The 16874-nt window shown below is 32.9% G+C and overlaps 1 protein-coding gene across 4 annotated transcripts; it reads left to right on the plus strand.

Moving 5' to 3' along the window:
* The first annotated feature begins 79 nt into the window (after positions 1-79).
* On the plus strand, positions 80-16348 carry LOC134243116 (UDP-N-acetylhexosamine pyrophosphorylase-like). Of its 4 annotated transcripts, none has more exons than XM_062725335.1 (11): positions 80-388; positions 1750-2049; positions 4114-4318; positions 5076-5251; positions 7110-7282; positions 7931-8124; positions 8568-8717; positions 9369-9554; positions 15040-15072; positions 15567-15633; positions 15753-16348. In XM_062725335.1, the coding sequence occupies exons 2-11, from the start codon at positions 1773-1775 to the stop codon at positions 15852-15854; spliced, it is 1563 nt and encodes a 520-aa protein (XP_062581319.1). In that variant the 5' UTR covers positions 80-388; positions 1750-1772; the 3' UTR covers positions 15855-16348. The 4 variants fall into 4 exon arrangements, with proteins under 4 accessions (XP_062581319.1, XP_062581320.1, XP_062581321.1 ...); XM_062725336.1 differs by having other exon boundaries at positions 81-388; positions 9375-9554; XM_062725337.1 differs by lacking the exon at positions 15040-15072 and having other exon boundaries at positions 81-388.
* The last annotated feature ends 526 nt before the right edge of the window (positions 16349-16874 follow it).

A 16874-nucleotide genomic window follows, 5' to 3' on the forward strand; every position in this document is an offset into this window, starting at 1 on the left:
GATTAATTTTTTTTTAAAATGAAATAAATTAAAAATGTTCCCCGAAACATCCAGAAAATCCCAGATTCTTCCGATAGTGTTTACATGTAGGTTGACCTTTAGCCCCATTGTTTTGACCTCTCTTATATCATATATTCAGTATTGTTCATTTAAAAGCTACATATATTGAAGATTTGTGCAAGATTTGGATGACTTTAAAAGTGACAAACTAAACATAAGCCGATGGTTAATTTTTTTCCTACTTTCACTTTGAGGGGCTATTCCTTCTTGGCGCATGTAGATTTTTGGCCGGGGTTACACGTGTCATTTTCTCGTAAACAAATTCGTCTGCAAACGAAGAAAACCGGCCCTGTAGACTTTTAGTATAAATTACATTGGTGTTGTACAGGTAAGTCTAGCTTTCATTATTGTAAACATAGTTTTTAGAAATGTAGAAGATGTAAATATTAATGAAGAACAATATTCAAAACGATGGAGCAACATACTGTTCAGATAATCTTGTCAGTTTTGGTCTAATAATTATTTGATCACTATCTACATGATCTAAGAGGCGCAGAAATGTTAATTTGCCGCATACGCCTGACATGTCTTCGTAAAAGTGCAAGCTCAAATCTGAATCTACTGTCATAACAGAGACATATATAAAACATGTATCATACATATCTGCAGTTTTGTCTCTGGTAACACATGTCACTCACACGACATTAATATACCGGTAGTGCATGTATATGTGCATATAAAGTTACATGTATTATAGTTGTTAGGGTCTTAAGATAAGAAAATTCTTAGAATTTGTACTGTTCCTAGAATCTAACAATAACATGGTTTTGTTGTTATATTAACAGACATGACTGATGAATTAGCTTGTTTTGTAAAATAGCTCTTGTTACTATGATTAGGCATATACAGTGGGGCCTCATTTATCCGGACGCTTTGGTTCCTAGTTAATTTGTCCGGATATGTGAAGCGTCCGGATATCTGAATTACCAGTTAAACAAGACAAAATAACATTAAAAAATTCCGTTCCGATGAAAAATCGTCCGGATACTGAAGCATCCGGATATCTGGCGTCCGAATATCTGAAGGTCCACTGTATGTCTTCAAACAGTGCAGTGGCATGATGAAATGAGTATGAAAGTATTGCATTTCTTTTTTAAGATGGTAGATGGTAAGCCATGAAAATGAAAGACAGATTAATTGACAATTGATGAATTAATTAAATTATTGATTGTGTAATTAATACTAACTTTCATCATGTGCATATGGACTGTTGCAAGGTGTCCCTTTGTAGAATTGCAGAGTAAGGATCGAGTTGATTACTGCATATTCAAATCTAAGGAGACAAAATGAGACTGCATACTAATCCTGAGGTCTTGTGTTGTTCTGTAGATGGTCATGCTGGCTTGAAAATCCCTCATTGCTTAATGGCCTGATATAATTATAGATGTAAATTTACAGCCTTCCTCCAGCAATTAGTGGCATCCCAATATATAATATCAAGTGAAATATCCTTCAAATCGACATAAAGCAAACAAACAAACAAAAAAGATTATACAGCATATATCACAGGCAAATAAAACATTCAACTGCTTTCCAATCAAAGTTCATTGACATCTGATTCACTTCCATGTGATTAGTATTACTGCTTGTACATTGTATTTTTTTTTTTTGGATATGATCACGATCTCTTCATCTGAGCTTTACTGTCTGCTGATTTTTTAAAAATTGCTTTATTAAATATTTTTGCAGTGAAACAAATTTTTTAAGTGAAGATGGATATAGAAGGTTTAAAGGCACGTCTGGCAGAAGCAAATCAAGAACATCTCCTGAAGTATTGGGATCAACTCTCTGATGAAGAAAAACAGCAACTCTATGCTGAACTGAGTCATCTAGACTTTAAAGAAATAAATGGATTCTTTAAGGCAGCCATGGAGGATCTGAACTCAGCCTCAGAGAAACTTGATGATCTGCTGGAACCCTTACCTAAAGAGGTCTGGGGAGGGGTAGTTGAAACAAGTGAGGCAGATCTCCTGCAATATGACATTGATGGTAAGGACAGATCTTTACATGTACAGCATGTACAGTGTAGATTTACTGGAAAAATTCTAATGGTATATTTCTCATTTTCACCAGCAACATTTATTTGTAAATTTAAAGATTTTTTTTTTCATCAAATGTTGGTTGTAAAACTCATGATATTAGAGAGACTTACCTGATAAATCTCTGGAAAAGATTGCAAAAGACTAATATATGTATTTGTTGGGGTGAGAGGGGTGTCAGTATTGATGGTGGAAATAATAAAAACAGTTTTTAATGCCAAGGCATATTATTATTTATTAATGTAAAATCTTTTTTAACTCTATATAGGTCACAGTAGTTCTCAATTCATATCTTTTCCTCTAAAGTTTTGATAGATTATATATATCTGATCAATAAAAAGAGTTGATAACAGATTGCAATTGTACTTCCTAGTCCACCGTATGACAAAGAAATTCAATACATATATATGTCACCCTATAGGTGCAATATATTGCACTGCTTGCTGAGTCAGCTGATAAGACCTCTGTCTTTTAAATGGTTCAAAACCTCTTCCTTGTTCCACTTTAGAATTTTTGACTGTTCTGCCTGGGTAGATGTGAACAATTAACTGAAATATTTTCTCTCATTTTAAGATTGGATAGATTGTCCGAACTCAATGTCCCATGCATTCTCTTGTTCTCATGTACTTTCATGATGAATTAAAAAAAATTTAGGAAATTTAAAGTACTATTTAAAAATATACTTTTAGTTCAACAAAATATGAAATTGTAATCATATAAAGTATTACAAATGAAGACATCATATTTGGATAATGATTATGTTTATAGTTTGTTGACCTATTAGTATTTAGTTTATGGAAAAAATGAATAAATTAAGCTTATTTTAAGAGTATGGTGTGATTGTGACTAATTTTTAATACTGGTAAGTGTTTTCTAAAAATGTCTAGTACCTGGAGCACATTTTTTTACTTATTAATAACGTTATATGAATTAGATATTTTTCAAAATTTATGATTAAAAATTTAATATGCAGTCTGCACAATTTTCTTTTTTAAATCAAAGTACTGGTACTAAAGAGAAATTGATTGAGTAATAAGTGATACTGATGGGTGGGACTGAGAACACCAAACTTCATGTTTTAATTGTCAGCCACATCATTTAACCAATTCCAATGTAGTGAAGATTTAAAGTTAAATAACACAACTTTTACTTTACAAGGATGGGAGAGTTTTTCTATTTACCTCAGAGTGAGAGAGAAGATCAAAAGGTTGCTAACGGGGATAAAATGTTTAATTTTCTGACTGTGCCTGTCTGAACTGCTGTGAAAGTTGAGATCAGAGTGACAACACCTATTAATTAATAACAAGTGAAAATATTAAATTTTAAGTTCTAGCAGTACTAGCCATGGACAAGTGACAGACCAATGCTTTGTACTCTAGATGTTAATTTTCTTATTTCGCAGAATGAAATCTCGGGACTAGACATGTCATGTAGTTAGTTTATTTACCTTAGGACAGATTTACTGTCCAGCTTTATGTACATATAGTGGGTGGTTGTATGTAAATAAGGTTATCAAGGAACATTACACTGGTCAGGTCTTCAGTTGACATCTTATTACATGATAGGTAAATTTACTGCTCCTCAGACAAACTATATCCACTAAAGAAACTGATGTACAAGTGTTTAAAGCTGCAATAATTTTGAGGGTTTTGTTAACTATTTGATGTTGCAAGCTGAAACAAGACATGGACAAAAGATTGTGAAAAATATACAAAACTAGCACTACATTATGTTTATCGTTTAAAGTGGATACATATTACAGTGATTATTAATCAGATAAATATGATTAAAAATGAGCATTGAATTACTAAAAATGTTTTTGTATAAGCAGAAATTGCACCTGTTGTACCAGATTCCCTGCCCATGGAATCGCCCCACCCCCACCCCACCCAGAACCAAAAAAGTTCCCATGGAGCTTCTTCCATGAATAAAAGCTGTTGAAATATTAGAATTGCAGAATAAAATTTGCATAGATTTTAACATAATAATAAAATTGAGATTTTCTGTTGACTAGGTCTGACAGAGATTGGAGAGAGTCGTGTGGCCGTCATCCTGTTAGCGGGGGGACAAGGTACCCGGCTAGGAGTGCCCTACCCTAAAGGAATGTACAATGTAGGACTGCCCTCAGGGAAGACCCTGTACCAAATACAGGCAGAGAGGCTGCTAAAGCTACAGAGGCTGGGGGAAAAAGTTACAGGAAACAGCTGTAAAATACCATGGTGAGAGTCCAATCATTGGTCATGATAAACAATTATACATTTTTACAGTAATGCAGGTAGCACTTCATTTTTATGGCTTGGTAATCAGAGATTTGGGGACACATTAGTTAAGATCACCTGAGCTGAAAGCTCAACTGAGCTTTTATGTTCACCCTTTGGATTTCTTCATTTATCTGTCTAGATGTCTGTCTTTTTATGTAAAAAAAAAAAAAAAATCACAATTTTGACTTTTGTTATTGGCTAGGAATTTAAAGCAACAATTATTGAAAATTTCCTCAAACTTCACATAAAAATTTGCATGAAATAAAATTGCCAAGTTTACAGACTTGCAGACAAATTGGTATGGAAATATTGACCATGCTGAAAAGAGAGCATTTATATAGAATTTGACTTTAGGTGAATTTCAGACACTGTTTTCTCACAAATCAAGTAGCCCATTTTAACTTAAGTTGGTACAAATCATTCTTGGGTAAAGGGATTTTTTTTTTTTGATTTGTTTAATTGAAGTGTCAAGATCATTTCCAAGGGGATTATAATGAAAGAAAAGCCAAACATAGGATCAGATCGTACATACTCAACAAAACTTTCTTCTAAGCTAGAAAAGATTAACAAATTTTTAAAAAATGAAAAAGTTACCAGAGATATGCACATCCCAAAGTGTTTTGATTGAAGGTGGGTCCACCTTAAGGGATAAAAGTTTGATCAGATTTATCAATTCTGAATACAGAACACAGTAAAACTTGTTCTTTATTATTAGGTACATCATGACAAGTGAGCACACAAAGAATGCCACCCTTGATTTCTTCAAGAAGAATAATTACTTTGGTTTAGAGGAAGAAGATGTTGTCCTCTTTGAACAAAACCTCCTCCCATGCATAGGATTTGATGGAAAAATTATTTTAGAGAAACCACACAAAGTGGCTTTAGCTCCAGGTAAGACAGAGATTCATATGTTTACAGATAGATAAAAAAAACATGCAATTAAGCATTGATATTTTGTTGGTGTAACTGATCAATGGGGGATGCATACTCCCCCGAGGCACCTGATCCCACCTTTGGAATATCAAGGGGTCTGTGGTGGAGATATCTGCAGAACATGGAAACACACTAAGTTGTGGATTTTTTTGGATATACATATATCTTTAATTTGTATTGAATTAATTTGAAGGTAAAATTCACAATTTCTCATAGGAGTGAAGTTGTTGAAATACAAAGCATACATAAAGTCCGTTAGTCTCTGACTAATACACATCGGACTAATAAAACAATGTTAAAGTTTTCTGGAAAAAACAAAGAATTTACTGATGTTCAATTGACAACTTCACTGGAAAACCCGGTATGTATTTTTAGCTTTCTAGCTTCTTAGCGGGAAGTTAGGTAATTCTGAGTCAATTCGGTGCTTAATTTTAGGAATCATTGGTATAAAATAAAACATTTTAGCAATAATTTTATATGACACATAAAGAAAAATCGGACGTTTGACGATGTAATCATGTATTTGAAATACAATGGTAATCGCACGAGAATCTTGATATAAAACATTTCATGCAAATGCTTTGTTTATTTCAAATAAATTTAAAAAAGTACATTGAAATGTTTATTAAGGTCTTCCGTCTCCAACGGAAGACCTTATTGTTTTCGTTCGGTTTCTTTTTCTCTATTATTATTATTTTTCTTACCGATTTTGTGCACACGATCAGAAATGTCTACTGTCACCAAATTTTCAGATCTGATAGATATTTATCTGAACCTTGTCGGAAATTTTAGTACGTCGTCACTTCCGGTCGTGAGATATGGACGATTTACTGATTTTTAGAGGGTCAGCTTCATGATCTCCTCCTAAACGACTTAAGATATCGACTTGAGATTTTCAGTGAAGGTAGAGGAAGGATAGTAGATGTGACATTTTGCATATAGAGCTTTTCAGGTAAGAAGGCATCGATGCTCACCTGTTCTCGAAAAATAGCCTCATACTCATCTCGCAAAAATTGACACGTTTTCTTTTTATATCTTTTTACCTGTTAATATTTTGTTAAGACATATATAACAAAAAATGTGCAATATAGTAAGACCTTTCATTTGATATCAAGTAAATGACTCTCTCGTCTTTAACTTTTTTGTTTTTCAATATTTTCAAATTATATTAGTATAGTTGATAGAAACATTTCTTATTAGGCTGAATATATAATTCGTTTGTAAATTTATAAATTCAAACGAGATATTTCTCCTGAAAATTTCGCAATAAATTTGAACGAAAGTATCATAAGGAGCAATGAAATGTGGATGGATTGTCATGTCTATGCAATTTTGTCAAACTACATTCATAATCCAAGGTCTCCTTACAAGTCTTCTTTAATTGGTTTTGGTTGTTTCTATAGAAAAAAGAAAAGAATTAATGTGCTAATTAAGTACGCATTGATGATATTATCTAAATCAAAAGGATTTAATCAAAAGAGAAAAGGCATGATTCCATGATGTTTTATCAAAGATCATAGTCAAAGTCATATCTCATCTTATCGAAAATTCCAAAACCTCGTTGCTCGCAACGAGATCGCATCTAGTTCTATTTATTATTGATATTTTTTTTACGGACTCATAAAATCGGCCGCGGACTAGTAAAAGTAAAGAAGCACTAGTCCGGCCAGACCAAAGTCTAAAAATGTTAGTGTCGAACCCTGCATAAGTATGAAGACATGTTAAATAGTACTCATGCTTTATCTATGATATTAGGCAAGAATCTGAATGTATTTTTATTTATATATACCATTTTGAGCCTGCTTGTTTTTGACAGATGGTAATGGAGGTTTGTACAGAGCACTGAATCACAGTGGAGTCTTGAAGGACATGGAAAAACGGGGCATCAAGTACATCCATGTCTACTGTGTGGACAACATCCTGGTCAAAATGGCCGACCCAATTTTTATAGGATTCTGTTTAAGCAAGGGAGCTACCTGTGGGGCAAAGGTACGTTCATGTCTCCAAGACAACGGATATAGTGAATAGATTAGTTATAATAAGATTTGATTCTTCTAAAAGTAAAACACTAAAACAGTGCTTTAAGAATCTGTCAAAACCAAGACTCTTATTTGTATATGATTTGTAACTATGTTGTGAAGAAGTGTATACATTTTCCTGAAAATTTCTAAATTTAATTCAAAGGATATGCCTACATTTTTGAAAAATTTATGGTTAATATTTCATACCTGTTATGAATGAACCAAATGAAAAAGTGAATTAGTTAAAAATCACTTCATTATCTTACCAAAACTTTTCTCCAAGGACTGCTCAAACTAATATTTGAAAAGTCTTGAAGGAGATTTGAAAAAGAAAAAAACATCACAATCATTTAGAATGTTTTTTGGTAGGGTATTTTTCTTTCTTTTGTTTCAATATCAAAACCCTTTTATTTACAAGTATGTTTTTTTGGTTGTCTAATTGATGGTCCTAAACAGGTAAAATTTCTTCTGAGCCCTGTAGAGAACAACTTGTCATTTGAATCAGATTAGTTACAGAATTTCTGTATGGTCAAAGGGAGGCAACTTCAATTACTTGATTTTTTTTTTATAACATTGTACACTTTAAAAATTAATTATATACTGCAAACTCTTTCAGGTTGTAGAAAAAACCTTTCCCACAGAGCCAGTAGGGGTTGTGTGTAAAGTAGAGGGAAAATATCAAGTAGTGGAATACAGTGAGATTACACAGAAAACTGCAGAAAAACGAGACTCCAATGGTAGACTAGTGTTTAATGCAGGCAACATTTGTAACCATTTCTTCACTCTGGACTTACTGAAATTTGTGTCTGAGTAAGAATAAGTATCTCACAGATTTTCTCTTCTATTGAAAGTTGAAAAGAACTAAAAAAAAAAGTGTTTGTATTTCAAACGAAAAAAAAAAAACTGAAGCCTAAGAAAATATATGCTCACTATAACATTATTATAAAAATAAGGTTGGTATGTACGATTTTAATAAATCCCTCCAGTTTGGAAGGGGGAGTTGTACACAGGATTCACCTTGACTGTCTGTTTAAGCAATCTTGTCTGGGCTACTCTTTATCTTTGTTATGGAGAAACACTGGAATCTCATCCTTGGTCAAGAGACCAAGGTCATTTCTTTATAAACTTCATTGATGGGTTTTGTGCAAAGAGCAGATTTAAGAGGAATGTTAACCAGGAGAGTATTATGTCCCATGGATCTTTGCTATAATATTGTATCATTTGATTATCTGGGTTTTTTTTTTTTTTCAAAGGCCAGCACAAGAAAAACAAATGAAGCATCATGTTGCCAAAAAGAAAATTCCACATGTTAGTGACAAAGACAGTAAAGTTACTATTAAACCAGACACACCTAATGGCATTAAAATGGAGAAATTTGTCTTTGATGTTTTTCACTTTGCAACGTAAGTATTAAAAAAGATTTCTAGGTATAACAGTATTCAGTATCATATGACTTAAATTTTGGAGAAAGGACTATGGATTTTTCTTTACATAATCTATTTACAATACATAATAATTTATAATACCAAATTTATTTTTATTATTATATTATGCACATAGTTTCAATGATTTATTCAGCTAATAATAATCATTTAAATATGAAACAATTAACGTTTAGATATTATTATTTATAATACACATAACATGCAGAATAGAATAGTCAGGTTTTGTTCTATGTAAGGTATGTAAGCATTTTAATGGCGTATCCAGTAGATATAGAGTTCAATGTTTACATAAGATTGTAACAATGAACATTAGACTTAGCGCTAATATATGCTCTGTAATTTTTTTCTCCCAACATTTTGTTGATCTCTTTCGGTATGTATATTTTCAAATCAAATGTTATTACTAACATTGCATTTTGTTTCATGATGCATGATATAATATATGTTCCTTGAAATTTTGGCATGAATTATGAAAAAATCCTCTACATATCAACCTGTCCTGCAAAATTGCCATCCTTTATATATTTGTTTAACTTGTTGTGCTATGTTCCCTATCTCCCTCAATGCATGGTTGTTTCCCTTGTTTTGTTTGTGGTTCTTCTTTCAATGTGACAGGAGTTTTGCTGTTTGGGAGGTTATCCGAGAGGATGAGTTCGCTCCCCTGAAGAACGCTGACACCGCTGATAAGGACACGCCCACTACCTGTCGTCGCGCTCTATTGAATCTCCATCACCGGTACTTGTTAGCCGCCGGGGCACAATTTGTGGACAAAGATGGGAAAGTTCTCCCCCCTAGGTAAATAACACATGTATCAAAGATTTGTATGAAGTAGGTTACATTTATCTTCTTTTTTAGCTCTACTGGTCAGAGACCAGAAGAGCTTATGCGATAGTAATGCGTCCGGCGTCCGTCCGTCTGTCTAGCTGTCTAGCTGTCCTTCTGTCTGTAAACAATTTTTCAGAGCGCTACTCCTCCTGCAGTTTTGGTCTGATTTCAATATAACTTGGCACACAAGTAGACTACACTAAGATACATAGAATAGTGCATTGGTTTTTGATTTCGATGAACGGTGTTGCCATGGTTACTAAAAATAGAATTTTCTGTGAAATTCTTTAAAAACGCTACTCCTTCTACAGTTTTTGTCTGATTTCAATATAACTTGGCACACAAGTAGACTACACTAAGGTACATGGAATAGTGCATCGGTTTTTAATTTCGATGAACGGTGTTGCCATGGTTACTAAAAATAGAATTTTCTGTGAAATTCCTTTAAAATGCTACTCCTTCTACAGTTTTGGTCTGATTTCAATATGACTTGGCACACAAGTAGACTACACTAAGATACATAGAATAGTGCATCAGTTTTTGATTTCGATGAACGGTGTTGCCATGGTTACTAAAAATATAATTTTCTGTGAAATTCTTTAAAAACGCTACTCCTTCTACAGTTTTGGTCTGATTTCAATATAACTTGGCACACAAGTAGACTACACTAAGGTACATGGAATAGTGCATCGGCTTTTAATTTCAATGAATGGTGTTGCCATGGTTACTAAAAATAGAATTTTCTGTGAAATTCCTTTAAAACGCTACTCCTTCTACAGTTTTGGTCTGATTTCAATATAACTTGGCACACAAGTAGACTACACTAAGATACATAGGATAGTGCATCAGTTTTTGATTTTGATGAACGGTGTTACCATGGTTACTAAAAATAGAATTTTCTGTGAAATTCCTTTAAAACACTACTCCTTCTACAGTTTTGGTCTGATTTCAATATAACTTTTCACACAAGTACACTACATTAAGATACATAGAATAGTGCATCAGTTTTTAATTTCGATGAACAGTGTTACCATGGTTACTAAAAATAGAATTTTCTGTGAAATTCCTTTAAAACGCTACTCCTTCTACAGTTTTGGTCTGATTTCAATATAACTTGGCACACAAGTAGACTACACTAAGATACATAAAATAGTGCATTGGTTTTCGATTTTGATGAACGGTGTTACCATGGTTACTAAAAATAGAATTTTCTGTGAAATTCCTTTAAAACGCTACTCCTTCTACAGTTTTAGTCTGATTTCAATATAACTTGGCACACAAGTAGACTACACTAAGATACATAGAATAGTGCATCGGTTTTTGATTTCGATGAACGGTGTTGCCATGGTTACTAAAAATAGAATTTTCTGTGAAATTCCTTTAAAACGCTACTCCTTCTACAGTTTTAGTTTGATTTCAAAATAAGTTGGCACACAAGTCGACTACACAAAGATACATAAAATAGTGCAATGGTTTTTGATAAGTACAAACCAGTAGAGCTACAGTCTCGACAGAGACTTCTGGTTTTTTTTTTTTAGAGAATATTTATTTTGACATGCTTAAGCATATTGATTTTAGTTATAACACTGCCTTCATTTCTCACATATATTCAAAAGTTTACAAACATGTATTTAGAAACTTTCTGCATTTTCCAAATAGTAGATTTATATAATCAGATACAATTAGATTACTAATTATAATTAATCATGTCAATATAGCTTGCTTTTTGTCAAGGGGATATGATTCATTGAATCCATCATTTGAAACCAGCATCCTTAAATATGTAGAACTTGTAAATTGCTTACATGCTAATATTATAATAACTGTTATATGGACAAACTTGGAGAATCATTTGATCAGTATTATATAAAGCATTTCTTAATTATTTTGCATGAAGAAAAAAAGATGTAAATTCTTTGTTATGTAGTGCAAAACAATATCAAAGTAACACATTTAAAACTTAATTTTTTGAATTCCTTCACTGGTCTATTTTTACTACTACGCGTAGTATGCAATTCATAATACATGTATACAAGTAACAGCTTTTCAAAAAGCTTGCCTGACTAATCAATATTTATAGAACCCATAAGCATGATAAGTTATACACGTTTACATTGGGGGAGGTAGGTTAAATTGTTTCACTAGAGTAAATTATGATGTTGCACAAAACATCATGCATTCATTTTAAGTTTTATGATACTCATTTAGAGCAATGGAAAAAGAGCACATTTTATATAAATCGTTTATATTGTTTGTATCTCAGATAAAAATATGAAATTATGTACATGTCCCGCTGTAGATTCGAACCCGCGACGTAATGATGAATAACTCACTCCGCGAGTCAAAAAATGGTTTTAGAGGATGAAGTAAATAAAGGAAAAAAAACTAATGTAATTGATTAATGCTGGAAAGCATGGCTATACGTAAAGGTTACATAAATTACATTCAACTGCATACAGCATAGGCTTTGAGGAAGACAGCTGAAAATATAACTACAAGAAATTGGGAATCGTAACGGTTATGACTGACATGCAGAATATGTTTAATAGTTTCTTGGGTATGCCAGAGCATCAAAGCATATTCTTAAGGGGCCGACTATAGTTTTATTGTGTGAAAACTACAATAGCGAAACTACATTTTTAGCTCTACTGGTCAGAGACCAGAAGAGCTTATGCGATAGTAATGCGTCCGGCGTCCGTCCGTCTGTCCGTCTGTCTGTCTGTCTGTCCGTCTGTCTGTAAACAATTTTTCAAAATGCTACTCCTCCTACAGTTTTGGTCTAATTTCAATATAACTTGGCACACAAGTAGACTACACTAAGATACATAATTCTGTGTATCGATGAACGGTGTTACCGTGGTTACTAAAAATAGAAATTTCTGTGAAATTCTTTCAAAATGCTACTCCTCCTACAGTTTTAGTCTGATTTCAGTATAACTTGGCACACAAGTAGACTACACTAAGATACATAATTCTGTGTATCGGTTTTTGATTTTGATGAACGGTGTTGCCATGGTTACTAAAAATAGAAATTTCTGTGAAATTGTTTCAAAATGCTACTCCTCCTACAGTTTTGGTCTGATTTCAGTATAACTTGGCACACAAGTAGACTACACTAAGATACATAATTCTGTATATCGGTTTTTGATTTCGATGAACGGTGTTGCCGTAGTTACTAAAAATAGAAATTTCTGTGAAATTGTTTCAAAATGCTACTCCTCCTACAGTTTTGGTCTGATTTCAGTATAACTTGGCACACAAGTAGAATACACTAAGATACATAATTCTGTTTATCCGTTTTTGATTTCAATGAACGGTGTTGCCGTGGTTACTAAAAATAGAAATTTCAGTATAATTTGGCACACAAGTAGAATACACTAAGATACATAAATCTGTGTATCGGTTTTTGATTTAGATGAACGTGTTGCCGTGGTTACTAAAAATAGAAATATCTGTAAAATTGTTTCAAAATGCTACTCCTCCTACAGTTTTGGTCTGATTTCAATATAACTTGGCACACAAGTAGAATACACTAAGATACATAATTCTGTGTATCAAATTTTAATTTTGATGAACTGTGTTGCCGTGGTTACTAAAAATTGAAATGTCTGTAAAATTGTTTCAAAATGCTACTCCTCCTACAGTTTTGGTCTGATTTCAATATAACTTGGCACACAAGTAGACTACACTAAGAACATAAAGAGACTTTATCAACGATCATTATTCTATATATTGCTGTTGTAAAGTTTCAAATCCCAGCTGCTTAAGTACTCTTCTCTTCCTTTGCTATAAGTTCAAACCAGTAGAGCTTCAGTCTCGACAGAGACTTCTGGTTATACTATATATAACTTACATTAACTTCAGTGTATATGCAAAGTTTGGGGGAAATCTGCCATCCAGGTATTTTTGAGGGACCGTCTCAAAATACAGGTACATTTACTATAGAATTATCTAGGAAAATGCCAATTTTTAGCACTTTAAAGCAAATTATACAATTACTAGTAGGCATTTTGTTCAAACTATAATATTTGATGAGCAATACTCTATTATAAAATATATGTAAGAAACACAAAATTCTACCGTCTTGTTACCAGAGGGGGGCATCTCAAAATGCAAAAAATTAGCAAATTTTACTATTTTTATAGAGTTTTACAAAATAAGACGCACACAATGGATTCACATGAAAACATAATAAAAATATTGGAGATATTCTCAAATTTCTATGTTTTAAATTTCAAGAGAGTATGTTAATTACTTTTTCTTTAATAATATTTTTATTACCCCTTTCTTTAAGAGCTACAGATTATCATAACGTCAAAAGCACACTGCAACGATGACAACCTACCTATCAGTTGCAAAATCAGTTAAAAAATCAGTGATATCAAACTGTAATTACGTTTTTATACCTATATTTTCTTAATTTTGTTTAATTTTAATAATTAAGCGAAAAAAGTTGCATTAAAACCGTAAATATGCTTCATTTTACTATGATGCGCGAAATATTGCACAATGGAAACTATAGTCGGCCCCCTTGAGAGGTTTTTGTTCGTTTCGTTTTTAGTACTTTAAATGATTTAACTTCTAACTCACTTCACAATATCACTGAAATGTTTTTTTTCCAAAGCTCGACCATGATTCCGTCAAAAAAGAACATACTTTAAATCATTCATGCAGTTTTCATTTCCATTCAATAGAATAGTCCAGGAAAAGAGTGCAAAAATTTACACGTGACATTTTGGCGTGAAATGATTGTGTCACCCCTTACATAGAAGACAAATGGACTAATCCAGTAGTATAGAAACGCAGAAAAAAGGTCAAACGGACATGTCCGTATAAGAACTCGCATAAAATAAATAGCTGCTAGCAAAGAGCTAAAGGAAATAAATACATCAATGTATTGTATCAGCAATATATGGTTATTTGTCTGCTAACTGTAATTGCTGAAACGCATGTCACAAAATCCGATGATAATCAGCATGCACAAAATTTTGCTGGCTAACTGTGACCTCTTAGCTTCGCACATAGGAAATATTGATCCTTAGTAGTGCCTGACGCCGTGACGTCAGGCAATAATGGTAAGCATGTACCGGTAGATGTGTTGAAAAGATCCATTTTTTATTATCTATTAAATAGCAATTACCCACTAAATACAAGGGCACTAACAATATATAAAATTTGTGCAATCAATGTGATCCTTCAGATTTGTACTGGAATGCTTTCCCTTTAGTAAGTGCATTACTCTTGTTATATTTTTTATATACTTCCATTAAATTGAGAAGTTCAACTCATGCAGAAAAATTATTTTACAAGTAGTCTATAGGACTACATGTCTATTATTCCTTCATTCTATGCGTTCTTTCTCCATATCATTTAGTGTATAGAAAACATCTCATTTGGGATCTTACTTCCTGGGCTTTGTGTGCATCACTCTCATTCATTCATTGTTTGTTAACAGCTCAGAAAAGGAAGATATCGGTGGCGGAGATTGGTTTGTATTCTATATATCCTGAAAATGTTTGCCCCAAATTTATTTTTCTCTCATTATATCTTCATTCTCGATAAGCAGATTTAAAAAGGAGCTACTTTCAGAAAAGTGAGAATTAAAATTGTGGAGAAATTTGTTTAAAGCAGAAGCACTGACATAACATGGGGTGAACATTTTCTGGTATACTTTGACAGTAGTTGTTTAAATCTTGCATTTATTTACACATGAGTTTGTAGTACATGTTATTGTAAAATTTTGAGATTTTATGTTGTTACCAATTGAATTTGAAACTGCATGGAAGATTCATTTTACTCTGGATACTAATGTTTTACACATTTACATTTTACATCTTTGTATTCATATTTTTTAATATTGTCTTTATATAGCATTTATATGTGAACTATATTTTGTAAATTTCATATTGGTTTGAAAGACTAACAGTATTTTTCATTTTCAAGAATTAGATTTAATTTTAATTTTAATTTCCTAATTTACAGTAAGAGAGAGGACCAGGATGTAGTTGTAGAGTGTGAGATTTCACCTCTTGTGTCCTATGCTGGAGAGGTAAGTGTACAGTGTAACACACTCAGTTAATGTGGCTCACTAGCTTCATATATTTTGGTTTGTGCCTCTGGTAATGCTGGGGGAAAATTACTAAACTTTAATATTTGTGGATGTTTTAGGGTCTGAAGAAGTTGGTGGAGGATAGGACCTTCTCGACTCCTGTTTACTTGGACCAGGACTACACCATGGAGGAACCAGAGATAGTGGAGGGGGAGTGGTAGTCTGATGATACAGCTGTTATAGTCCTACTAATATATTACATGACCTTGACATTAGTACCAATAGTCATGCATTACTGTAACAACAGTTCATTGGGAACATACTTAAGACATGCTGCATTCTTTATACTGTACCGGTAAATTGTTTTGTTTTTTAATAGATTAGTGCTTTTCTTTTTTATTTATGTGCAAATTAATGGCAGCTATTGTGCATTAATTATTATGTGGATAACCATCTAGTATGAAGAAACCAATCTTAAGTTTATTTTCTGTGATAAAAATGGTTCTATATTTTTCTGTTTATTTACCAAACATTTCCTTAAATTGCTGTTCCAGAATATATGAAGGAGCCAGAGTCCTAGTATCCTATATAATTCCTGTATCCACACAAATAGATGACCTTTTTTTTCTCTAAATCTTTTCTCATAGAACATAATTATGTACCATTCATCACATCAAATGTGAAAAATAAAATGGATTTAAAATATACCAATAAACACTTTTTTTTTCTTTATTTGAAAAGCCGGGGGGGGGGGGGGGGGGGGGGGGAATCAACGGAATCTTTATGCTGATATAAAAAAGGTATCTTGACTCATCTCTAGAATTACAAGAAATATTTCGACCAGTTATATTTATCAAGGATGTCCCATTACACTGTGTAACACTGGTGTACACTGAACCATACTGAGATCTGACATGGAGACCCATCTCAAGATCATTCCAGTGATTACGGTATACAAATGATCCTGTACCATTGCAAGTCTTTCTGTCATAACTTTTATTGACACGTGTGAGGGAAATAACTAGTAATTACTAAACATGGTGATACAAGTTTTTGTGGTGTGACTTGACTGTCTATTGAAATAATTTACAAAGAATACATCTTGTCAGATGGCATGCAATTTAATTCACCATCATATGTACAGCATTGCATTCCCAACAAGAGGCCCATGGGCCTTATAGGTCACCTGAGCATCATGCAACAACTTTCAAATGATTGAATTTGGTTCATGTTTTAAGCCA

Source organism: Saccostrea cucullata, unplaced genomic scaffold (assembly GCF_032062105.1).
Source record: "Saccostrea cucullata isolate Sc308-1 unplaced genomic scaffold, CSIRO_AGI_Scuc_v1 ctg161, whole genome shotgun sequence".
NCBI classification, from domain to species: domain Eukaryota; kingdom Metazoa; phylum Mollusca; class Bivalvia; order Ostreida; family Ostreidae; genus Saccostrea; species Saccostrea cuccullata.